Source organism: Alnus glutinosa, chromosome 5 (genome assembly GCF_958979055.1).
Source record: "Alnus glutinosa chromosome 5, dhAlnGlut1.1, whole genome shotgun sequence".
NCBI lineage: Eukaryota > Viridiplantae > Streptophyta > Magnoliopsida > Fagales > Betulaceae > Alnus > Alnus glutinosa.
Window position 1 is genome coordinate 13,055,399 of NC_084890.1, and position 25,540 is coordinate 13,080,938.

General features: G+C 37.1%; 4 protein-coding genes across 4 annotated transcripts; 3 read left to right on the forward strand and 1 right to left on the reverse strand.

Moving 5' to 3' along the window:
- Positions 1–4,669: 4,669 nt before the first annotated feature.
- LOC133868990 (uncharacterized) lies at positions 4,670–6,779 on the forward strand. The gene is made up of 4 exons (XM_062305978.1): positions 4,670–5,526; positions 5,627–5,834; positions 5,961–6,071; positions 6,156–6,779. The coding sequence occupies exons 1-4, from the start codon at positions 4,670–4,672 to the stop codon at positions 6,777–6,779; spliced, it is 1,800 nt and encodes a 599-aa protein (XP_062161962.1).
- A 179-nt stretch (positions 6,780–6,958) lies between these two features.
- Positions 6,959–7,825, forward strand: LOC133868991 (uncharacterized). The gene is made up of 3 exons (XM_062305979.1): positions 6,959–7,374; positions 7,475–7,713; positions 7,808–7,825. Exons 1-3 carry the CDS (start codon positions 6,966–6,968, stop codon positions 7,823–7,825), a joined length of 666 nt encoding a protein of 221 aa, XP_062161963.1. The 5' UTR covers positions 6,959–6,965.
- A 32-nt stretch (positions 7,826–7,857) lies between these two features.
- LOC133867750 (uncharacterized) lies at positions 7,858–8,984 on the forward strand. The gene is made up of 4 exons (XM_062304515.1): positions 7,858–8,079; positions 8,146–8,238; positions 8,325–8,426; positions 8,553–8,984. The coding sequence occupies exons 1-4, from the start codon at positions 7,864–7,866 to the stop codon at positions 8,931–8,933; spliced, it is 792 nt and encodes a 263-aa protein (XP_062160499.1). The 5' UTR covers positions 7,858–7,863; the 3' UTR covers positions 8,934–8,984.
- A 1,623-nt stretch (positions 8,985–10,607) lies between these two features.
- LOC133869449 (choline-phosphate cytidylyltransferase 1-like) lies at positions 10,608–18,750 on the reverse strand. The gene is made up of 8 exons (XM_062306454.1): positions 18,472–18,750; positions 16,497–16,610; positions 15,645–15,740; positions 14,766–14,808; positions 14,157–14,312; positions 13,979–14,059; positions 11,123–11,233; positions 10,608–11,013 (listed from the first exon to the last, which is right to left on the reverse strand). The coding sequence occupies exons 1-8, from the start codon at positions 18,630–18,632 to the stop codon at positions 10,861–10,863; spliced, it is 915 nt and encodes a 304-aa protein (XP_062162438.1). The 5' UTR covers positions 18,633–18,750; the 3' UTR covers positions 10,608–10,860.
- Between the last annotated feature and the right edge of the window lie 6,790 nt (positions 18,751–25,540).

Sequence of the window (25,540 nt, forward strand, 5' to 3'; positions counted from 1 at the left end):
TAAATACAACTATGTTGAAAATTGGTTTGTAAAAACAATATTATGTAACGAAAAATAAAATTCTCAAATCCAGGAACGAACTTTATCAAAAACTGACAAAAACAATGCTACTTTAAAAATAAACTGTAAATAAAAAACACATACTTGAATGTGTTTAAAATTAAACGGTCACTCCTTGGCTATATAAGCAAGATTAAGCTCCTTGCTCCTTGATGAAGAACGTGTAATGAAGCTTCAGATCTTCTCACCAATGACTGATTATAACCAAGAGAGTGGGCTCTCAACTCTTTTTTTTTTCTTCAAAATTTAAACTTATTCTCGAGAGTTAACTCAAGAATATTAGTTCTTAGTAAAAATTAAAGAACTGTAAAAAAATAGCTTATTTTTTGAAGAGTTACGGTCATATCTATTTATAGGCTCTGAATACTAGGAGAGTAGAAGATATAAGCAATGTGGGACAATCTATAGCAAGTGATTAATACATTGGTCCATGTGTCATCTGCTATTCCTTTGGGCTTGGGTTTTATCACAATGCCCAATCTCCTATCTTGGATCTTATGCATAGTTTCTTTCTATCCCATATTTTTAATTAAATAAAAACAACCAACCCAATAAATAAAAGGCCTGATTTGATTAAATTAAATCAGCTTAGTGAGAGACCTAAATGAAAATAAAAACAAGCCAAAATAGTTCTAACTCTTCCCGTCACTATTTAATTACAATTGATTCCACTAAACAATTGTAATTGCACTTTAATTTTTATTTTTGATTAAAACAATTAATCATTTAAATTTACTTAATTTTGACTTTTAATTCCTCCATGAAATCTTTCATAGCAGAATTAAAGTCAAGATACTGCAATTTAATTCTCTACCTCTTTTTCCTTGAGTCCTCTAATTTTATATATATTATTCTTGTACTCATGAAAGAATTATCACATATACTTAGTATTTCAGTATCTCATACCAAAATGCTTCAGCCAAAGACTTAAATAATCCAATCCATAAAATCAATCTCAAGGGAAAATTTCTTATCCTTACACTACAAAAAAAAGGGGAATTATTGACGGTTTTTTTATAGACGGTTTTTTAAACCGTCTATAAAAAAAAAAATTCTGGACGTTTTTTAGTAAAACCGTCGGGAAAAAATATATACAGACGGTTTAATAAAACCGTCCTTAAAAATGCGGACGGTTTTATTAAAACCGTCCGGAATTATAGAATTCCCAACGGTTATTTTAAAACCGTCTATAAATAGTATAGACGGTTTCAAAAAACCGTCCCGAATTTTCTAATTCCGGACGGTTTCTTAAAAACCGTCTAGAACATTTATAGACGGTTTGAGAAAACCGTCCGGAATTACTAATTCCGGACGGTTTTCTCAAACCGTCGAAGCCCTAGATCTAAATGGGGAAAAAACGCACATGTACAGGACCCAGCTGAAATTAAAGTTCATCCACTACTCTCTCCCTCTCAGAGTCCGATCTCTCACACCCCGGCCCGGCGCTCTCTCCTTCTCCGGCGCTCTCTCCTTCTCCGGCGCTCTCTCCCTTCTCCGGCGCTCTAACCCATATTTGCATCGATCCAAACTTTCTCAAGAGCCCAGCAACGTAGTCTTCAACGAGGTATGTATCACAATCCTTGCCCGATTTACTCGCTAGGGTTTGTTTTAGATTATGTTTATGAGAAATTTAGCTCAACGGGATTAAAAAAATATCGATTTTTTTTTAATTTTTTGGTGACTTTGTCCTGTTTGGTCTGCTTCGAGTTTTTGTTTTTTGTTCAGTATTAGAAGCGAATTTAAGGTAATCTTGTATTTTTTTTTTTTAATGAACAAGAACTTTTCCTTTGTTGTTGTAAATTTAGGTTTTCTTTAATCAAACGAAGTGGGGAATTGGTATATTGTCGATGATTTTGTTTCTTTTTCTAAAAAAAAAAAAAAAAAATCCAAAAACAATAAAAAAAAATATAGGTATGCTTGAATTATTTGTAAAATTGGGCTTAACATGTTGTGCAAGTCTTTCATGGATGCTAGAGCTGTAAAATCTATTTCAAGGTTGTCTCAAGATAGCTTTTGACAATGTACTGTAGCTTTTGGGTTCAGAATTTTGGAATCCGATTTATGGCTTTTCTATTAATTTAGTAGAGTATTTATAGGTACTGTAATTTTTATACATATTTTAACTAATTGACAGCTGGGAATATTAAGGATAAATTTTTGTTTTGTTGCTTAGAATATGTGAAGAAGGAAAGGAAATATATATATATATATATATATATATATTCAAATTATTTATCATGTTGCATTCCTAATCCATAATGTATTGCCTCTTTGATGTATTCTATAACATATAAATGGACATAATTTCCATTATTTATAGCATTAATATCTGATACTTATTTATGTGTTCTATCTCTTTTGAGTGTAGTGAATTTGGGACTTTCTTTGTAAATGACTAGTAAAAATAGGCCAAAATAAAAAAAAGAGCAAATTATATATATGACTAGTCAAAACACAAATAGATGAATACTTCAAGAGGTAAAGTGTACATGCCATATATGGAAGGCCTAACCATACTAACTGTTTTGGTAACTTAACTTCTAACCACTTATCACTAGTCCAAAATTGCTCTAGGAATTTTATTGTCTATAGAGTACTTAATTAGTGGCTAAATGTTAAATGAAATCTCAAAACTTTCTTATGTGGTAAATAAGGAATCCTCTGGAAATCAATGATGTCCAAAGATTTGTTTCACATTAATTTTATACCAGCAATACAATCAAATATCAATGGAAACATCTCAGTAGAATCTCTTCAAAAGCCAAACCAACTTATCTAAGAGATCCTCCAAATATCAATGAAAGTTTCTCCACTCTCTCTAGCTATATATATAATGTTCCCCTTTATTTTTATTTTTATTATTGAGAAATTTTTTATTTTTTATTTTTCATTTTATGATGGAGGGATATATACAGTGGCCGTATAGAGTAATTTACAGTACTCCACAAAATAAGGATCTCCAATATATACTCTAGGTTTTTCAATAGAATTATTTGGCTAGCTCCTAAGCTTATATAGTACTCTTGCATTATCTTAACTTGAAATTAGTACTCTTGTATGAGTCTTGTGTTTATCTCTTTCCCAATCTATCGTAGGGGTTAATTAGTACTCTTGCATTATCTTAACTTGAAATATTTGGACTATTTTGTGATGTAGTTAGAATTAAAAATGGACAAGAGTTGGATGAAGTTGCCGCGAAGTTCGCGAGAGTATATTCGCGGGGTTATGGCGTTTGTGAAATTTGCACGCGAACATTCGAATAGAAAAGGGGTCATTGTGTGTCCCTGTAAGAAGTGTCTGTTGGGCAAATCATGGTCCAGTGAAGTTGTATATGCCCATTTAACGTCAGGTGCTGGGATTATTGAGGGTTACACTGAGTGGATAATGCATGGGGAATCACTTGTCCCTCCCGTTGTTAACGAGACGACATATGAAGCTCCTAGGACGGTTCAAGTGGATAGCATTCCACTACATGGGGGGTCCAGTGGGATGCAAGACATGCTTAATGACGTTTTCGCGATGCACGATGTTCGTGAAGAAGCTGGTGGGTCTCTAGTGGAAGCCGAAGCCGAAGCCGAATCTGTGGATGCTGAAATTGAAGACTCTAACATGGCAGCGAATAAGTTTGAAGAATTGCTAAAGGATGCCGATACACCACTCCATGAAAACACCAAACATAGCAAATTGGGAGCTATTGTGCGTTTATATAGCATTAAGTGCATGGGCGGTTGGAGCAATACATCATTCTCCATGTTGCTTGAATTCATCAATGAGTTGATGCATCCGGATGCAAGTTTGCCTAAAGACACATACGAGGCAAAAAAGTATTTGAGGGATTTAGGCCTTGAGTATAAGAAGATATCTGCTTGTCGCAACAGTTGTATGTTGTTTTGGAAGGAAAATGAAAAGTTGGACAAATGTACAGTTTGCAATGAGTCTAGGTGGAAGGATGACTTAACTAATGATGATGGAACGACCAAAAGTTCGAAAAAAAAAAGCAGTCAAAGTGTTGCGTTGGTTTCCTTTGATACCAAGGCTGCAGCGGTTGTTTATGTCACATCATACATCGCCACATATGAAGTGGCACGCTCAAGGCCGTACGAAAGACGGTGTGTTGAGGCATCCGGCCGATGGAGAAGCATGGAAGGCATTCGATTCACATTACCCAGATTTCGCATCAGACCCGCGAAATGTGAGGTTAGGTTTAGCGTCAGATGGCTTTAATCCGTTCGGGATAATGTCCTCTAGTCACAGTACTTAGCCGGTAATGTTAGTACCCTACAATTTGCCTCCCTGGATGTGCATGAAACAACCGTATTTTATGTTAAGCTTGATTATCCCTGGTCCGAGTGCACCCGGACAGAATATAGATGTGTACCTAACGCCACTTGTAAGTGAGTTGAAGGAACTATGGGAAGTAGGGGTACAAACTTTTGATGTAACCTCAAAAAAATATTTCAGCATGCGTTCGGCCTTGATGTGGACGATAAATGACTTTCCGGCATACGGTGATTTGTCAGGCTGGAGTACACATGGACAGAAAGCATGTCCTTGTTGTAGGCATGAAACGCAATCAACGTGGCTAACGTATGGTAGAAAATTTTGCTTTATGGGGCATAGGCGATGGTTACCTCCAGATCATCCATGGAGAAGAAACAAGAGACGATTCAACGGTGCGCAGGAACTAGGTGGTCCTCCCGAATTCCCGGATGGTGATGAGATCATGAGACAATTAGATGGTGTTGTTAATCGGGCAAAGACCCGACAGAAGCTGCCCCCTGGGGAAGTTGATTGGAAGAGGCGAAGTGTCTTATACGATTTGCCTTATTGGAAAGATCAATTACTACGACATAACATTGATGTGATGCACACCGAAAAAAATGTCGTTGATAACATACTTGGCACGCTATTGGACATGAGTGGTAAAACTAAAGACAACCTCGAAGCACGTCAAGACTTGCGTAAGATAAAATTGAGACAAGAACTTCATCCATTTACTGCGGAAAACGGCAAAACACTTTTCCCCGCAGCTTGTTTCACAATGACAAAAAAAGAGAAGACTGACTTCCTGCAAGTGTTACATGATGTTAGAGTGCCAGATGGATATTCTTCAAATGTGTCACGTTGTGTCAAGCTCAAAGAATGTACTATTGGGGGTTTGAAAAGTCATGACAATCACATAATCATGCAACAAATCATGCCAATTGCACTTCGAGGAACCTTATCGGATGATGTTGTGAGGCCTTTAATCGAGCTATGTGGGTTCTTTAGGGACATTTGTTCAAAAACACTACGGGTGGAAGATCTAGATCGTCTAGAGAATCAGATACCCATAATTATGTGCAAATTGGAACGAATATTCCCTCCGGGTTTTTTTACATCCATGGTGCACGTAATTATACATTTAGTACGTGAATGCAAACTGGGTGGACCGGTACACTACAGGTGGATGTATCCCGTTGAGAGGTAATGTTAAAATTATGTTCACTAATTATATATTCAATCGAATGACCTATTAATATATATCAAATCTATGTGCTGGTCTCACGATTTAGTTTAAATGTAGGTGCCTTGGGAGATATAAACGTACCGTTCGTAATAAGGCTGCACCAGAAGGGTCTATTGCAGAGGGTTACTTTGCGGACGAATTGTTGACATTTTGCTCGCGCTATTTAGTAAACGCGCCAACGGTTCACAATAAGGCTCCGAGACACCAAGATGAATCGAGAGGGGCGAGGAATTGGATAAAACTTGATAAGATCACATTTGAGCAAGTACACCGATATATTTTATTCAACTCTGACGATTTCCTCCGATTTCGCACGTGAGTTACATTATTAAATAAGTATTGTACGCATCTAAATACATTCTCGAGTAACCGAATACATGTTTTGTTTAAGTATAGGATGCACATGGAGTCGCTAATGGAATCAAACAATAGGGAATTTACATCACATCAACAATTGGAGAAGCAACAAAGGGACCAATTCTGTAGCTGGTACAAGTCATACGTAAGTAAAATGTTGGTCTGAACTTTTATTTACCTATGAAAGACACATTGAATTATTTTTTAAAATAAGGTGTCCAAATCATAGGTTGATAAGTTGGACAAGGCAGATAGAATAGAATTGGGAGAGAAACTTGTAACTCATGCCAAAGGCCCAATGTTCCATGCTATAGAATATAAGCGGTATGTGGTTAATGGCGTTTTATACCGTACCTTGGATGTCGACGAAGAAAAAAAAAGTCAAAACAGTGGAGTGTGTGTCACCACTGAAGATGGTCCCACCTACTACGGTAAGCTAACTCGAATAATTGAGGTTACTTACTACGACTTGACGCGGTATGTGCTTTTCAAATGCGATTGGGCCGACATTCAACTGAATAAGGGATACAAAAAGGACGAATATGGATTCGATCTTGTAAATTTCAAGAACCTAATACACACGGGTGCGCGAATCACTGATGATCCGTTCGTACTACCAAATCAAGTATCGCAGGTGTATTATGTCAAGGATCCCAAAAATCCAAATTGGGTTGTTGCTGTAAGGACAAAACCAAGAAATGTGTACGATGTTGGCAGTGGTGAAAGTGAGGATTATGCCGACGTTGACAGTTATCATGAGACCGAGCCTTTCAACATCAACGTGACGGGAGACGTCGGTTTTGATGACATTGATTGTGCACGTACTAATGTACCGCCCATCGTAGCAACATAATAATTGTATGTATAAACATTGTTAAATTATTAAAGAGTATCTGATCATGGTTATATGGTGTTTACAATGATTTACTTATAGTCGTCCCACTTTTAATTTTTTAAAAAACTCGTTTCTGTAAATGCCTCTAGTATATTTAATTTACAGTTAAATCTGATCAACAGTTGTATGTGTTTGCAGGTACACATGGCCCCTAAAAAAAAGACGTTGCAACTGGCAAATGATTTTTGGACGCCTGTAGACCGCACATCAGTTGAGCGACCGGTTGTAGGGTCAGACGATACGACACAGGACCCTAACGAGACACAAGTGAGCGTAGATTCTCAACATGTACTACATGAGTTACCGGTTGTAGGGTCAGACGATACAACACAGAACTCTAACGAGACACAAATGGGCGTAGATCCTCAGCATGTAGTACGTGAGCCACCGATTGTAGGGTCAGACGATACAACACAAGATCCTATGGAGACACAAGATGGTGTAGATTCTCAGCAATTTGGATCATCAGCACAATCAGTGCCTGAGACTTCACATCATAGCGGTTCTTCACGGGTGCCGCGTATGTTACGGGGTGGAAAAGTTCACACAATAGGTATGAATTATTTTATGTTTGATGATCGTCAATTACTTTGCTAATCTGATACTAATTTAGCAACGCAGAAGTGTAACGTAATCCATTTTATGATATGCAGATGAGCAGGGTAGAAGGAATGTTAGGACTGTTGGTAGTCCTAAGGACATATGGCACATACCTGATGGGGAAAGGATAGTGATCCAATTCAATGCCGCACACCAACCAATGGGCCCGGGTAGCGAGAAATTTAGAAGAATCTGTGGGAAGATCATAAGAAATGGTCGTTTTATCAATTTGCATGGTAACTGGAGGAAGTTACCACCAGAAGGGAAGGAACAGATGTGGCTCGCCCTAACGGTAACCTATGAATACCAAAACATGCAATGTTTCTGTCATCATCAATCATATTTATTACAATTCATAATTAGCAAATGTATTTATAGTTTTGTAGTCTTATATTTCCAATTAAGCTATACTCTCTTATTTTGTGTTTAGAAAAAATTCTATATGGAGCCTGTTCACGACATCGTGAACATAAAAAGACTGACGTTGATGGACCTCGCAAACAAAAGAAGGCAGTTCAGGCACGAGGTCAAGAAAAGTGTGAATTTGCAAGAAACAGATACCGTAGAATCTGTGGTTCGTAGGGCGGTGACAGCGCAAATTTTTGATTCAGAAGACTTTGAAATGCAAGTTGATAGGTGGTTGTCTTCGGCTGATAAGGTATTTTTATATATTGCCTTATTTATTTTGTTAAGAATCCCCATATTAACATTACAATTTTTATAGGCGAATTCATTGAAGGCCAAGATGAGCCGTAGCTGCAACGCATTTCTTCATACTCTGGGATCGAAGAGCGTTGCACAGGTTGCACGAGAAATGGTACGTACAAATTTAAAACACTCACGGTTTGTAAGCATTATAGTAAGATAATAAGCTTATAATTGAGTATGTTAATGATATTGCAGGAGGAAGACACAGGTGAAACCCCGAACCGAGACGATATGTTCATTGTCTCGCATACCAAGAAAGATGGGACCCCTGTGAATGTAACGGCTGGGGAAGCTATGGTAAGTACGTAATAAATACGTAAACATTATTCTCCGGTTCAAGGTTTTCTTTTTTTATATATATATATTTTTAACCTTTTGTCCACTTGAGAAAGATTCAATTTTTTATTTGCATGTTTTGTGCAGGCGAAGATAAAGGCAATTATCGAAAATCAGTCGCCTTCAGGACGAGAAAGTTCACAGGGGTCGGTATATTGGTCGCACAACGATGCGTGCGCACAAGTGCTAGGACGGGAACATTCCGGACGTGTACGAGGGGTGGGGCTAGGGCCGACTCCCGGTAAATCCTCCTCTTATTCCTTCGAACAAGGATCAATATCTAGTGCGCCTACTTCCAGAGAAATAGAGATGGCTGCTGAGGTAGAACGCTTGAGGAATTTGTGTGAAGAGCAAAACACCAAATATGCAGCGCAACAGCAAGAGTTGGAAAGTGTCAAACGTATGGTAGCCATGATTATGGCGGGAAAAGTACCATCAACAGAAAACAACCAAGAAGGTGATGTCTAGTTGTCTAGGTATTTGAACTTGATTTTTGTTGTCCTTGTAATTGAATTTAACTTATGATATGTAAGCTAGTACGTATAGACTGTTATCGTGTGAATTTGAATTTGCATAAGTTGTTGTTGGTGCCATTTAATTTGGATTTGGATGTTGGATTTGGATATGGATGATGTTGGATGTTGGATTTGGATGATGTTGGATTTGGATGATGTTGGATATGGATGATGTTGGATGTTGGATTTAGATTTGAAAATGAATTTGGATTTAGATGATGTTGCAGGATTTTGTATTAAGGAATTTTCTATTAATTAAATTCATATTTTAAAAAAAAAAAAGAAAAAAATTCTGGACGGTTTGGGCCCAAACCGTCCAGAATTTTTTTTTTGTTTCCAGATAATTTAGAGACGGTTTCGGCCAAACCGTCTGGAAAATTGCAGACGGTTTTAACCTAAACCGTCTGCAATAAGTTCCAGACGGTTTAGGTCAAAACCGTCTGTAATTTATTGCAGACGGTTTTGACCAAACCGTCTGCAATTTATTGCAGACGGTTTGAGAAAACCGTCTGTAAACAGTGCTCGACGGTTTGAGAAAAACCGTCTGGAATTGCGGACGGTTTTCCCCAAACCGTCCCTAAACTTAATCAGCGACGCATTCTCCTAGACGGTTTTAAACCGTCTGGAAAAAACCGTCTGGAATCAATTCCAGACGGTTTTTCTGCATTTCTGGACGGTTTAAAACCGTCCAGAATTTACGTTTTTTTTGTAGTGTTATAATAAAGGACTTCGATTCCATCTTGAGAAAAGCTTTCTCACAATGTTAATTGAGATCACCCAACGCACCGAGTATGTTGACCATCATTTTGATCTCACCTATAAATGCTTCAAAATAATTTACACTTTACTTCTGAGTACATAATCATCTCAGAATTTAAAATCAATATCATAAGTAATATTGAGAGTATGAGTTTTTCCCTTTGACAGTACTTTCATGGAAAAACAACTCTCAAAGTCCGTTCACTGCATAACATATACACATCAACTCAAAGCCTTCAACTTTACCTAATCAAAATCAATCACAAAGATTCAATGTGTAACAATCTTCGCAAATGGAATGCCTAATTTCATTACCGACTGCAAACTATCCATAAGTTTAAGACTATAAGGATAATGGACTAAGATCTTGTATGATAACTCTTTACTCACATCATATTCCTTGTTCAATGTAATCCAATGACATTTCACATACAAAATATACATAGAACAATATTAAACATGTAAAATAACATATGCCATATACTTAAAACTAGATCAGTGAACAACTTTATTCATAATAAACTTATATGTTATTTAAAGCATAAAACCCAACAAACCATGGCCTACAACATTAAACCCCAAACACATCTCAAATTAAAACAACTTTTATTAAAATTATAAAATGTCAAATATATATATATATATTGTTTGTACTGTGCTTGCTGTCTAGAACCTCGATTGTACGAGCAGTCTCTAGAATGAAGTTGTTTATTAATGAATTTCATTCAATATAAATTGGGTTTTCTGTAAATTATCAGTAAGATAGTGGGCATAAGTGAACAGTTTGTGTAAGGATTCAAACACTTGAAATCAGAGGATTATGGCATTGTATCAGGGTTAAAAGAACTCTCCATCAATAGAGCCAATCACAACCATAATCTGAAGATATTATATATTTTCAACCTCACACATCAATACCACGTCTAAGTTCATACAGCAGAATCCCTTCAGATAATAAGCTTTGCCTTTATCTATATATACATCTGTTCTAACGAATTACTTCCAGCAGGCAACTGCTTTTTTTTGCTCAAAGCAGTTTATGAAGATACTATTTCAAGATATGCTATACTTTTAACACCATAAACAAGATTAATGTCCCATCAAGAACACAAAAGAGCGGCTCATTTTACGTCATCCTTGACATAGTATTCTTCTTCTTCTTCTTCCTCGGAGTCGTCATAGAACTCATCATCAACTTCCTCATCATATACAAGTCCTCTAAACTGCTGCCCCCTTAGTAGCCGCTCTTGTATTCGCTCCCTGATGGCTGTTCCCTGACATAGAGCACAGAACAAATGTTCACATATCAGCCAAAACAAAAGCTAGTTATTTACTGAAGCCCTTGTCTAGTGCGTGTGAGAGAGAGAGAGAAAGGGAGCTGACCATTTTATGGCAACCTTCTTCAAACAACTCAAGAAACCCAGCAACCAATCGATCAGCATTCTCCACCCATTCATTACGATGTATTCTAGCAGTTTTTGCTACAGTTTGTATCTGCAGAAAAACATCCCGATCATCTTACAAGCTGTTTGCTATGAAACAGCTGGCGTTATTCTATTTAATCTTAACACGGAAGTATTGGCATGCAACCTTGGTACAACTGTGGACAAAATGTTATCTAATATTTGTAATGCTACTGATAATAAATCAAAGTTATCCCACACATAGAACCAAGCATGAGAGTAGGAGCCTAAAAGCGTAAGACGCCTAGACCACCTAGCTATAGCTAGTAGGAGCAAAAAGAAACAAGAAATCATAATAACTAATCACCAAATAAGAAACAAAAGCAGTTGTCCAAAGATATAGGGTATTAAAAAAAATGGTTAAATACAATTCTAGTCCTTGAGTTTTGGAAACTTTATTTTTTAGTCCCTTGAGTTTCTATTCGCATCATACAGATGATACTTCAATTTTGAGAAATGACCGAATTAGTACCTCAGTCAAATTCTCTGTCCAAAAACTAACGGCTCACCACGTATCAACCTCAGAGGTTAAGGTTGACATGTGGCACTATATAAAAAAATTAAAAATTAAAAATCTTTAAAGATTAATTAAAAAATAAAAAAATAAAAATATATTTATATTAAAAAAATAAAAAAATAAAAAAAATTGAAAAAATAAAAAAACAAGGGGGTGGCTCAGATGTTGACACGTGGCGGGCCATTAGTTTTTGGACAGAAAACTTGATTAAAGTACTAGTTTGGTCTTTTCCCAAAATTGAGGTACCATCTATGATGGGAATTGAAACTTAGGAACTAAAAAATAAAGTTGTCAAAAATCAGGGACCAAAAATGTGTTTAACCCTAAAAAAAATAAAATAAAGACTTAATTTCTTCCAAAATGCTTTCATGGTCCTCAAAACTTATGTCATTCTTTTCCCTCCAAAGATACTACAAAAGGCACAAAGGCACCATTTTTCAAACAACACTTCTAGTGGGGCCGGCAATCCACCAACAATCATTCAAGTCGACGACTCGTCTAGGCATTTTGAAGGAATACTATTGGTAGCCATAAGACGTAAAAGTTATTTTTAAGAGTTGTCTTGAATTCAACGTTTAGTACCAAAGAAACAGTTAAAGATGGTAAGGAAATTGCGAGCAATAAGTATTAACATGAGACAAGGGTAACTATATTAAATAAAGAAAGCTGTCAGACCGCCCATGTGGCCTTTTATACTAGAGACCAGTGTCATTTAACAATATGAGTTACCATCTCTAACAGGTTTGGGAATTCAGGACTTTATGATGACCGAATGGGGTACACCACGGGAGAACTAAATGGTGGTGTGCAGTGTTTAACAGGGTGAATCTGAAGTCCTAGAAAGCCCGAAATGCACCAAACGGGCAACTACCATATTGGGCCCAAGCGGGTCAAACAAAAACTAAAAGCCTGGGTCAACCAACAAGCCGATCCTAACAATAGCAATCAGGTGGTTTCGATTTGGTTTCTGCCATGTGATCAGTTCATTTTGGTGGTCAAATTCCAGCTGCTCATACAGTTGGTTCGTCCATCGGGATATGGCAAACACTTCATCAATGCTCACGCCTGCTAATAATGTCAACAAGGTAAAACTGGAACACAAGTCTCTCCACATACACAAGCAGACATTTTTTTTTTTTTGAAATTTTTTTTTCTTTTTAAAAAAGAAATCAAGATATCATTAAAAACGTACGGCGCCCCCAAACATATAGGGAGTATACAAGAGATGGCCCAAATAGCTAGTAGGAGCAAAAAGAATAAGAACATCATGTTAACTAATCCTCAAAGGAGAACAAAAGCAGTTGTCCAAAGATACAGGGTGTTCAAAAATAAACACTTAATCTCCTCCAAAGATACCACAAAAAGCATGAAGGCACCATCTCCCGCTCAGCAGCACTACAAGTGCTGCCGGCAATCCACTAATAAGCATACAAGTCAACTACTTATCTAGGCATAACCCAAGACAACCCTTCCCCATTTGGAAAGCTATATATGCATCCAATAGGTTTGACCTCATGATCCCACCTTCCACATTATTCCTAAAAGGGGGAGGACATGCCATTTGAGCTATAGCTCATTGGTTGTAAACATTAATTTTATTAGTGATTTGTCATCTCATCTTCAAAACAGTTATCTCTGCAATGCATTCTAAGCCAGTACTCAAATCTTGTTCGGTTCATGGGTTAACATACATGTAAAAAGAGATGAATATCTTTCAAGTATAAAACAATAATTACTACGCTTGCTTATTGCAATTTTCTTTTTTCTTCCTCCCCCCATAGGCATGCTTATTTTAAAATATTCAGATTGTAATACCCTCCTAAAATCCTACTAGACACAAAAGCAATCAAAATTCCGTAGGAAATAATCCATGTTGTATGTTGGAAAAATAATTAAATGATTAAATGCATAATTTATTATCAGTTTAACCTCTTGAGAAAACCGGTAATTTAATATAGTATCATAGCGATGGTCATGAATCCGAACCATAAACTCTATAATTTACCTTCTATTTTAATTAAATATTCAAGGCGTTGAGTCTACTCATTGAGGAAGAATTTGAGCTCACACGTGAGAAGAGATGTTAAAAAAATAATTAAATGATTAAATACATCATTTCCTATCAACTTAAACTTTTGGGACAACAAGTGATTTAACACTGTAAAACTAACACATCTTGCAAGAAGTTCCAAGTACCCGTAGCAAAAGATACATATAAAATGCCAATTTATAATTATTTCAGCATCACAACTTACATACCTTCTCTCCAACTCTCTCTTGTTCTTTCTTCACTCTTTCATGCAATTTTTTCAGACCCATATTCACTCTAAGCCGCTTTTCCTGGTGGTAAGAAATAGCATGATAGAGATCAGTTCCCAAACAGAAACAAATATCTTAAATAGTGTTTGCAAGAAGTAAAAAACGAACAAGAAAACACCTTGACATAGCTAACACCTAGGTCCTTTCTTGTATATCCACGGGCCAAATTACGCATCACATACTGATTGTAATCTTTGAGAATCCTCATTATAATATCAGATGTTGAGATCCCATGAGTCCGTTTTGTTTCCTTAAACTTCCCAATGGACTTAACCTGTACCAGAGACCTATGTCAAACATATTGAAATAAGATAACCAGAGCTTTATGGTAAAGAATGATGAGACGATCAAGAAACACATCTGCACATGTTGGGGAGGGAGGGGGGGAAGAGAGAAAAAGAAAAGCAGATGAAATATTTGGATATGCACATCAAAGACCAATGACCAGACAATTAAGGAAAGAGACATAAAGCCAGATGTGTTTAACAGGAAATATGGATTTAAAAAGCCCAGTAGCAAAAGATTTAACAGGAAATATGGACCCATCCTGACCCAGTAACTATGGAAAGGCTTTACCTAGCCGAGTTCAGATTATTAAATAATTATATCAAGGTAAACATCTTGCCACAAGAAAAGGGGGAGAAGGACGAGGAGCGAGGGAGCGGACAAAGTGGCTAATGTTTGTAAAAGCATATAATCAGAGAGCTCAGCTATCACTCAAACTTACATATTCATAGACATCTTTTCCAGCCCCACTTGCATCAGCATAACTACAATTCTCAGGCAAAGAAGAGCAAATTAACATATTTGAGAACACAGTGAACTTAAGACACATAATATTGAGGATGTAAGCAATAATCCAATAAGCACTGACATAAAAATAACATATATTTCCACTTTATTCAGATAAATATTTGAATAAATTTCCACAAGATGATACTGGAATGCACAAATATCATGTTACCTAGAGATGGTGGCTTCACAAACAAATCAATACCGTTCATTAGTGACAGCATGTCGTCGTCACTAATGTACTTGTAGTTTACATGGGAACTTTCCCACATAAAAAATAAAAAATATAGGATGATTTGGACAAAGAAAAGTATTTTCCTTGAGCTACAGTGTTGGTCAAGCATTTTCGACCCTTACAAGAACAAGGTCAAAGATGAGATCATGGCTTCAAAACCCACTAGGCTTTCCTGCATAACATATCAATCCCAAAAACAAAAAAAAAAAATATCGGCTATTGAACTACTGGGGACCTTGTTCTGAACAACCATTACTAAATTCAAAGTGTTATAATTGCTAAACTCAAGAAATTTTATATATATTTTAAACATTTTAACAATAAAACAAAATGAAGTTCACTTTATTGTGGTTTTATTGTAGCTCTTAATGAAAGTTTCTGTTTTTTTAGCCTAATCAACTCAAATTCAAGATGACCCATCCTTCCACTACAGGCATAGGCCATAAGTTTACTCTAAAAGAATAAAACTTGAAGCCCGGGCAACAGACAAGCATGAAATTCCTGCACCTGAAAATTTTAGAAAATATTAAGCTTAAAAAAAAAACTGAAACTCGTTTATTTGGGGCTGGTTAACCTTACGGAAGAGAATCATGTGCAACATAGTCGATCTGATGTTTTTCAAGGAACTCTTGTGTGATCACCCACGGTGCATCAGGGATAACCTCATCAACCCACCTGTATCAAGCATACAAAAGCTCCAACATACAAATTAGTTAATTCAACAGTTAGCATATATATCATATCCAAGAATCAACCAGCAATCCAGATGTGCTAAAAGCAAGATTAAATTTTTATAAAAGTTCCATGATATAAGACCTTTACTCTCTAGCTTTGGATCTCAAATAGAACACGTGAAGCGAAGGAATATTAAGAGGTTTAAGAAAGGAAGTTAAGCCATGTATGATATAATGATTGCCATTGCCATTGCCTCGTAATATTTGTAAAAACAAAAATTTGTCTTCAGAAGCCCGCACTAACCTATTTGGCATATCATTTATACCATAATATCAAATCAGATTGACAAACAAGAAACCATTACTTTCAAAATTGCCATTCTGCATCAGATATTATGAACTTTTTGTTAAAGTAAAATTGCAAAGGCATCATTTCCATTCATGACCTATCAGTCACCACAGAAAAAGGTCAGTCAAAAAGCAAAAAGGAATTTGGACCCAAGAAAACAAATCTCCACTCACAAAAGCACTACACCTAATATAAACTTTTTGGCTCAGCTACTGTATGACCTACTACTTTTTTGCTTTCCTCCATTTTTTTTTTTTTCCTTTTGAGGGAGAGGGAGGACACGAGAGACAAAAGGAGAAGTAATCTACGACTCCAAAAGTAGTTTTCTTTAATTTTTCTATGTTTTACCAGCAACTAACAGAGGTCAAATGAATCAAGATATAAATCTTTAGCATAACATAAACCAACCTGCAGTGGCGGAGAGACTCGTATCGTTCCTTCTCGTTCATAACAGTTTTGCCCTTATACATGTGGGTGATTTCATCATTGCAGCATCCAACAAGCAGATAAGCGTTTGGAAACCTAGATGTTAAACAACATGGAAAACAGTCTAAAGTCCAATCAAGTTTAAACACATTCAAACCTCATAAGCATACAAGCATATTTCTTTTCATGCAGAAAATTGGCTTCAATTCTCATATCTAGTTCCAATGCACAATTACTTCTGCAGAAGTGAAACAATGAAACCTAATTTTGGCACTAAATCAGCACATAAGTCTTACAAAAAGTCGGTTTATGATTTGGCCTCAAATTCCATTTTTAAAGCGCATCCCAGAAAACCCATTTAAAAATAAATAAATAAAGGCAAAACTTCACTTGCACTTGAAATATAAAATTTCACAGTAGCTGCACCAAAGAAATGCAATGATGCGAAATAAACTCAGAAATCAGTAAACCAGAGTTTACAGACAAGAGGAACAACAATTTAATAATTAATTGAAGTATGACCTCTTTGAACGTTGCATTGCAATTGAAGGCCCCAACTGTTTTTCATAACACCTAAAGCTACACAGTAACACATACATCATCTGAAAAGAAACCCTTTAATAAATATTGGGCTATCTACAAAGGACGAAATGAGATGAGTTTAATAGTATCTTGAAAGAGGTAGTGAAGACAAATTGTGGTGGATCCCCTCCAAAAAAGGTTTGTTCAAGGTTGGGTCTTTCTTTAGCTCTCTAGCTTGCGATGTGAGAAGTCACTTTCCTTGGAAAAGTGTATGGCGGACTCAGGCTCCTCCGCGGGCGGATTTTTTCACCTGGTCTGAGGCTCTAGGCAAGATCCTAACGGTGGATAACCTCAGGAAAATGCATGTCATTGTGGTGGATAGATGTTGCATGTGCAAGAGAAGCGGGGAATCAGTGGATCATCTTCTCCTTCACTGCGATGTTGCATACGCTATGTGGAGTGCTATTTTTTCTCGTTTTGGTCTGTCTTGGGTTATGCCTCTGAGAGTCTTTGACTTGTTTGCGTGTTGATGGATGGCTGGTAGGCCGAGGAGTGCTGTTATTTGGAAGATGGTGCCGACATGCATTCTCTGGTGTGTTTGGAAGGAAAGAAATGATAGGTGTTTTAAGGATTTGGAGAGATCCTCGGAGGATATTTTAGCTTCTTTTTTTCATATGTTGTATCTTTGGACGGTGGCTTTTGTGTCACCGTTGTCGTTTACCTTTGATGAATTTCTTGTTCGTTTTTCACTTTCTAGCTAGGTGCGTTCTCTTGTATACTGCCGGTGTATTGAGGGGCGCCTTACGCTTTTAATAAGACCAACTTATTACTTATCAAAAAAAAATAGTATCTTGAAATTCCCATCACAGAATTTAACTGTTATTCACAAAGATATCCACCATCTTTCGAAATAGCCCCATCCTTATGGATGATATTACGTGCAATTTTGTGCATAAAACGAAACAGGGACATTCAATTGCAAAGGAAGTCCACATATTGCATAAGTATATCCCGAATCAATCTTCACTAAACTACCAAATGATTTACTCCAAATGACAAGTTAATGTTCCACATCAAGTTATTAACCCCTTAATAAATATATAATTAACAATAATAAGCATACAGTCATATACATTTACATATACACAAAAGTCTAAACAAATGCAAAGCATATCTGTAATCATACAAAGAAATAAAGTAAGTGACTGAGTTTACAGAAAACGTTCCCCGAAAAAGTTCTCAAAAGGATACATATCCGGACTTGGAATTCAATTTGCTTCAAGACAAGATCAAACTCAGAATACAGAAACAAGAAAAATTTCCCTAATGTCAAACAAAGTTTTCCCGGAAAGATGTGAATCTATTATTGTTTACATGGGAAACAAACATGGGTACAAATATAATAACAACGAATAGAAAGGGAAAAGAGGGATACGATTTCTTGGCTTGCTCGAGAGCACGGGCGTGACCGAAGTGGAAGAGATCGTATATTCCGTCAGCATAGACTCGAACGGGTCTCTCCTCCTCACCACCACCACCACTCTTCCTGTTGTTGTTGTTGCCATTCGCACTAACACTCTGCTTCTGATCCTCCATCTCTCCCTCTCTCTCTCTCTCTCTGTGGAAGAAAAGAGTAAAAAACTGTCTCAAAATTGCTTGGGTTTGAGGCAACAGGGTCAAAACTGCAAAGAGAACCTTCTATCTTTCTCTTTCATTCTTTGTTAACCAGTATCGTGGCTTCTACGAATCTTCGGGGCATTTGCAAGGTGCAACCGCTCAATTGACACGTAGATTTTTTCCCAAAAGTTTTACCATCGAGTAAATTCTAGACATAACTCTTTCAATTTTTATTTTTTTTTTTAATTATTACTCGATCAAAATTCAATAATATTTAATCATAAGTTCAATGTCTCCAAGAGATAGGTTAATCGACTATGGACCACGCCTCATGAAACGGAGGTCACTAGTTTGAATCTTCTCTTCCTCTCTTGTATGGACATGTCAAAAAAAAAAAAATCATAAATTCAATGATAATTTTAAAAGACACATCATTCTTGAAATGATAAAAGAGTAACTTCTAGCATTACTTTTAAGATTAATATCCAATTAATAATATTTTTTCGAACTTTAGATTAGGATAATGTTTTCTCAAATTACCAAAAAGTTGTCAATATTCTTACAAGGTCAAAAATACTCCTACTAAAGTCTTTTGTTGGTAGTAATCCTTTATCGTCGATAGGGGTGTGCAGGACCTGCGAAAACCGATCCGACCCGCATTGACCCGCCCCATGAAGCATCAGTTTTTCAGACGGGTCCAAAATTAAGGAATCCGCATGGGGCGGGGTGGGTTGCAGGTCCCAGTTTTTTTTTTAAAAAAAAAAGGGGACCCGCCCCGCGTAAAGAAATAAGTAAAAAAAATAAACCCTACCCCCTTTAACCCTAACGCCGCCCCACCCCCCCCCCCCCCCCCCTCATTTTTTTTTGTTTCTTTTCTTCTAGCGCTGCGCAGTTCCTATTATGAGTCTTCTCTTCATTTTTCTAAGCTCTCTAGTCTCTTCTAGTCTTCATGAATCACAGCCTTCCCTTGCAGTTGAAGGAGGAGCTCTACTTCACAAACGTTTGTGAGACTGTGACTTTGCGAGAGAAATATTTAGAGAGATCAGATTGGAGTGGTTACAATGATGGCTTGGACTCTTTTGTGAAGATCCCATTAAGTTCACCAAGCTGTTCATAATGGAGAATTTATTTATTCCATTTCAGGTTTTCAATTTTCTCTATTTTTAGTTAAATTACTTCATACGTTTAGATTTTTTCACTTCGATATGATCCCCATTTTTTTGGTTATATTACATAAATGCCACTCAGAAGGACCCGCCCCACCCCGTCAAACCCGCACCCCCGCCCCGCAATGAACCCGTACCTCACGGTTTTCTCCTAAACATTGCGGTTCACGGGTTCAAAACCAGTAACCCGCAAGGCTGCGGGGCGGGGGCAAAAAGGGTGGAAAACCGCCCCGCCCTCCCCGTGCCTACCCCTAATCGCCGAGAGCAAAAAGTTCTCTTCTCTCTTCTGAAAACAACCAACAAACCCTATGGCTATCGAAGAGGAAGGAATGTCCCTCTTCCTCCTCCCTCCTCATTTTCTCGCATTTTCTGAGGTTCAAACTACCTCTCTGCACGACCTATCTGCCTCTTTTAAGGTATTATCTATCGCCTTTGGCGATTTATCTCTATACACCAACTTTGTCAGTCCTTCTTCCATTGTCAACCGTTTGGATTCTGCCTTCTACAACTGCTTCCATACGTGGATCCGCCACTTCTTGAAGTTTATGGATTTGGGTTTTTTAAACTAAGATCTGTCAATTTAAGCAAGCTCCACTCTCACACGTGTCACTCCACCTTGCTCCTCGGCCTCACTGCTTCCATCCACCACCAGCCCCGTCTCCATCCGGCATGCACGTGCTGGTGCGTGGTCCACACGCGCCCGCGAGTAGATCTCACTTGGTAGCAGGTGTCGTACTCGCTCCGACGGGTGGACAGCTCTCCACAGCGCCTAATGCCTCATAAGTCATATCGCCTCCTCCATTGTCTTCTACCACTACTATGGGTCAACTGAGATGGTCTTCACTCTTGCGACCATTTTGAGCCGGAACATGGGCTCCACACACTAGAGCGTGGGTTCAAAGACAGCGACCTCCTGCTTGTTCTCGATGCTAGTTTTGTTGTGTTGCTTCTATTTTTTCTAGACTTTTTGTTGTATTATTGTTATTCTTAAATTTATGTCTTTCTCATTCATTGTATGTGTTTGTTATCTTTGTTCCCCTTCAATCGTCTGGGTAGGGTTAAAAGGTATCACGAGGATCATGCTCCTATTTAAATTTCTCTCTCAGGAATTTAGATAGGGTTGAAGGTTCTCGTAATGGTCATGCATCTATTCATGCCCTGCTTAAACCCCTTAATTGGCGGCCACGTTTCTTGTCGTTCGTTCCAAGATTTAACAGGGTCACGTCATTCATTTGATGCATTCTAATTTAATTATGTTTTCTCTGGTGCTTCTTATTGGGTTGCCCAACTCTAGTTTGTTATTTTTAGTTGTAATTTTTCTTCTGTCATGTACTTACAAAAACATAAAGGGTTAACGATATTTTTGGTACCAGTGGTTTGGAAACTTTATTTTTTGATACCTCAGTTTCAATTCACATATGGTACCTGAGTTTTTGAAAAAGACAGATATGGCACATCTGTCTATTTTTCAATCCAAAATTTAACAGATTGTCACATGTCTACTCTTAGATGTTGACACGTGGCACAATGTAAAATAGAAAATAAAATATTTAAAAATTAATAAATAATTTAAAATAATTTTTTTAAAAAAAAAAAAAAAAAAACTGAAAAAGGGGGGAGGCTCAGCCACCCCCTTGCCCAGCCTGGGGGTGGCTAAACCCCCCCCCCCCCCCAAACAAGGAAAAAAAATTAGAGGGTTGGCCGAACCACCCCCATGGCCAAACCCTCTAAAAGAAAAAGAAAAGAAAAAATAATAATAAAAAAAATATATAGAGGGTTTGGCCACCCCTATTAGTTTTTTATACTGGCACCATTCTAGTTGACAAAAACATTTTATGTAACGGTTGCTTTTTAAACAGGATTATCAGTTATGTTCAAAGTCTTCATGTTAAATGAACAATGTCTCATTTCATGTCATGCGTTGGTCACAAGGTTCTAGAAGATGTCCAAGAAAATTCCATGCAGTTTCCAAGTCAGAATAGTCGGTTCCTGTGCAACCGTCCGGACAGGCCTTTGAAAGAGTTCGGACGCCTGAGTGTCTAGAAGCTTCAGCGTTGCAGTCGTCCGGACGAACTGAGCAACACCGTTCGGACGCTAGGTTAAGCTACTCCAAGTTCAACACGGAGTTGGATTTCAGTTGACACTATTTGGAAAGTTTCTGCCAGACGTCTGGATGACGTGGTAACATGTCTGGACATTACCCAGCTTTCTAGAATATTATGGGTTTCTTTTACGAGCGCGAAAAGGAGTGACAGTGAAGACCGTCCAAACGCTCGGCCAAGCCATCCAGACATGGTTCTGTTTTGGGAAGAATTGCCTTATTCTAGAAAGGCGGTCGCAAAAGATCGTCCAAACAAGGGTAAGTTACCGTCCGAACGCTCCACAGCCAAAGTCCAAATTTGTCTAGAAGTAGGTTTTTTGAAGCCTATAAATAGATGGCTCTAGGCTTGTAATTTTTTTAAGAATTCAATATAGAATTCCATAGTGCTTAGAGAGGGTGTTTAGGGAGAATTGAAGATCCGCTAGATCTCTAGCCGTTGTCGGTGTGTGCTCTTTGTTTCGTGTGAAGTCTATCTTAGGGGTCAGCCATAAGGTAAAGGATTCCATTGAAGACCCCTTCAAGTAGGAGAATTGGTTGGGAACCGTTCACGATGGGCTTCGTGTCAAAGTTAAAGGTATGACTATTGGATCAGAGGTATGTGAGTACGAGTGTCGTGTAACTAGCTTTGTCTTCGGTATAATGGATATCCTGGGTTTGGCTATCCCAGAGTAGTTTTTCTCTTAACAGAGTTTTCACTTCGTCAACAAATATCTTGTCTCTTTTATTTTTCGTATTTAAGATATTTTTTTGCACACGAACACACACTTGGTAATTTAGAAGTCATTATTTATTTTCAATTGGCATCAAAGCGGGTACACTCCGTTTAAAGGATTTAATTCCTGAATATAATCCTTATCTCTTTGTGACTTCTATTTTTTTATTACACATTTTATCATGGATTTCTCTCAGCTATCTAAAGAAAATTATGATATTGAACTCTCTAAAGTTTTTGCTAAATTGGATAAAATGGTTTCTCTAAGAGAGTTCAAAAAGGTAAAGCAAGAAAAAGAGTCTTTGATTATACAATTGTCTGAATCACATGTTTTGATTGACTCTTTAAAATATGAGAATACCATGTTGCTTAATACTATTAATGAACTTGAGAATAAATTGAAAAAATTCTCAAGTGATAACTTGAAAAGCATGCTTTGAATTCACTCAGATGTTTCTAATAAGCCTGATTTAACTGTTGATGATTTAAGTACTTCTACTTCACATACTTCTGATTCTAAATTAGATACTATTGATATTAAGCCTGTGATAGAAGATACAGTTTGTTTAGATAATTTTTGCTTAACTAATCATGTGATACCATCCAAGAAATCAAGAATATAAGGTAAGTTTATTCCTAAGTGTCATAATTGTGGGAAGATTGATCATATTAGGCCAAATTGTTATTCGTTGAAATCCCACATGCCTTGGATTAAGCAGGATGCTCTGAGGAAAAGTGAAGTTGAAGATTCTTCCTCATCAAAATATGTCCTTCCGCTTAGGAGACATATAAAAGGTAAGGAAAATATTGTTTGTAAGAATGCTAATCATATTTCTACAGAAAAAGTCAAGCAGCATTCCAACAAAAGAAGTATGCCCACATGTCATCACTGTGGCATCACTGGTCACATCCGACCGAAATGTTCACAGCTCCAAGCTCAGAAGAAGAAGACTCAGAGGATGTTGCCTACTAAGACCACATCAGGTACTCTATCTTCAGCGGAACATCAGGTTCCACGGCATCAACAGCGACAATAGTGGTTTGTTCCAAAGAACACATCAATGCACTACAAGAAAAAGCCACAAAAGCCCAATAGCAACCATGCCAATGAAGGGTTGCTGAGCTTGTTAGAAGGTATGTTGAGAAGAATGGACAGTATGAGCAATACCCGATCACATCTACCACAGGTACACCAGGTATGGGTTAAAAAAGATGAGACCATTCACCCCTTGAGGGGGAGTGGACTCACCTAGTATAGGTGCAGTCTCACCATACCTAGGATTTTGGTTCCTAAATCCTAGTGCATATCAAGTATGTTTGCATTGCATTGATTGTCATATCTTATATATCCTATTTTTGCCTTGCATTCTGTTTGAGGAACAACATTTTCTATCCCTAGATTTTCTCTTGGTTGCTTTGAGAAATTTCTACACGTACATTCTAAGGATGACAGAGAAAGCATGTCACTACTTTTCTGTCTTTGTATAGTCAAACCTCTCTCCCTGAGGTCAGGTTTGCTCTTACCTACATGCTTTGTCTAAACATATGTTCTTTTCCTTTTAAGCATGTCTTTGGTATTTTTGTCTGGGAAATGATGCAGATTTTTATTGTTCGCTTGTATTAACTTCTCAGATATATTATGTATGTTTAACTGATGTCTCAGTTCTTGATGCATTAATTATTTTTGCCTTTATATAACTAAGAGTTTATACTTGATATCTGCAAAGTTTCCATGTTGCATCCATACTAGATAGTTGCTTTTCTCATGTGATGAAAAATGTGCACTATCCAAGGCTCCCCTAAGGTACACTTTTTATCTCTGATTTTCTGCTTTTGAAAATTCTTTAAGAGAGATTTTTGTGTACTAAGTTGATCAATTTGACCAACTCGCTAGTTGAACATAAACCCCATTAATTCTGGCTTTTTCTCTAGGTTGCAACACTAAGTGCTACAAACAGTTATTATTATGTGCTTATTGATATATAAATAAATTCAATGCTTCTGTGCTGACTCAGCTATTAATCTTGTCCTCCATGATGCAAGTAAAAAGAAAAATAGTGTTACTTCTTAGGAGGAGAGTATCAGATGAGGGTGACTAGGCCCTAGTAAGATAAGATTTGACTTTTGACAAATCTAACTATGAATTTCTCTCTTATTTAGAAAATTCAATTGCTTTAAATCATATCAGCGAAGATCATACCTTATTGAGAAAGCTTTCACACACACACACACACACATATCACGAGTTAAGTTTACTATTGAAAAATTTCTATCTACAAAGAAATTTTTATGCTTATTGACTCTTAACTCTCAATTATATCTTGATATATTTTTGAAATGCTATTGAATTGCTTTATCAGTTATTTAGAAATGCATGTTCTTAAGTTAACGTTAGGGAAAATATTTTTCTACAAATTTTCCTCTAATTTCAGCTTTCCTGTGTGAAACGTCTGGACAGACCCTCTTCTGTGTTCGGACGCGTATGGCTTTCACGTTCGGATGATGTTGTGCTATGTCCAGACGCACGCGTTCTTTTTTTTTTGCCGAATGTTGTTCTTACAGCAGGCGTCCGAACAAGTTAGTGTTTCATCCGAACGGGATCTTTTCTGGGTAAATATTTGCATTCCTTTTTACTTCTTGCATTTAGCACAACATCGCATTGTTCGTTTATTTTTTTCTTGTTGTGTTTTCCTCGTGGTTTTATCCTGAGATTTTGGCATTCTCTGCACATCTCTTCTCATTCCTAAGTATTTTCTTTGAATTCTTTTATTCTTTTAAGCTTTGGTCCTTTTTAGAATATTGGAATAATCGTTGTTTGGGATGTTGATTTGAGATATTGTGCATGATTATTCTGTCTTTATACTAGATGGATATTGATATATGTGTGTCTTTTGGATTGCTCTATTTT

Coding starts and splice junctions, on each gene's coding strand:
- LOC133868991 (XM_062305979.1), top strand. CDS start 6,966: ATGGCCCCTAAAAAAAAGACGTTGCAACTGGCAAATGATTTTTGGACG. Junction 7,375..7,474: donor TGGAAAAGTTCACACAATAG/GTATGAATTATT, acceptor TATGATATGCAG/ATGAGCAGGGTAGAAGGAAT.
- LOC133868990 (XM_062305978.1), top strand. CDS start 4,670: ATGGGGCATAGGCGATGGTTACCTCCAGATCATCCATGGAGAAGAAAC. Junction 5,527..5,626: donor TGGATGTATCCCGTTGAGAG/GTAATGTTAAAA, acceptor GTTTAAATGTAG/GTGCCTTGGGAGATATAAAC. Junction 6,072..6,155: donor GTAGCTGGTACAAGTCATAC/GTAAGTAAAATG, acceptor TCCAAATCATAG/GTTGATAAGTTGGACAAGGC.
- LOC133867750 (XM_062304515.1), top strand. CDS start 7,864: ATGGAGCCTGTTCACGACATCGTGAACATAAAAAGACTGACGTTGATG. Junction 8,239..8,324: donor CACAGGTTGCACGAGAAATG/GTACGTACAAAT, acceptor ATGATATTGCAG/GAGGAAGACACAGGTGAAAC. Junction 8,427..8,552: donor TAACGGCTGGGGAAGCTATG/GTAAGTACGTAA, acceptor TGTTTTGTGCAG/GCGAAGATAAAGGCAATTAT.
- LOC133869449 (XM_062306454.1), bottom strand. CDS start 18,632: ATGGAGGATCAGAAGCAGAGTGTTAGTGCGAATGGCAACAACAACAAC. Junction 14,809..15,644: donor GTTGCACATGATTCTCTTCC/GTAAGGTTAACC, acceptor TGAGAATTGTAG/TTATGCTGATGCAAGTGGGG. Junction 14,313..14,765: donor GAAAAGATGTCTATGAATAT/GTAAGTTTGAGT, acceptor TCTCTGGTACAG/GTTAAGTCCATTGGGAAGTT.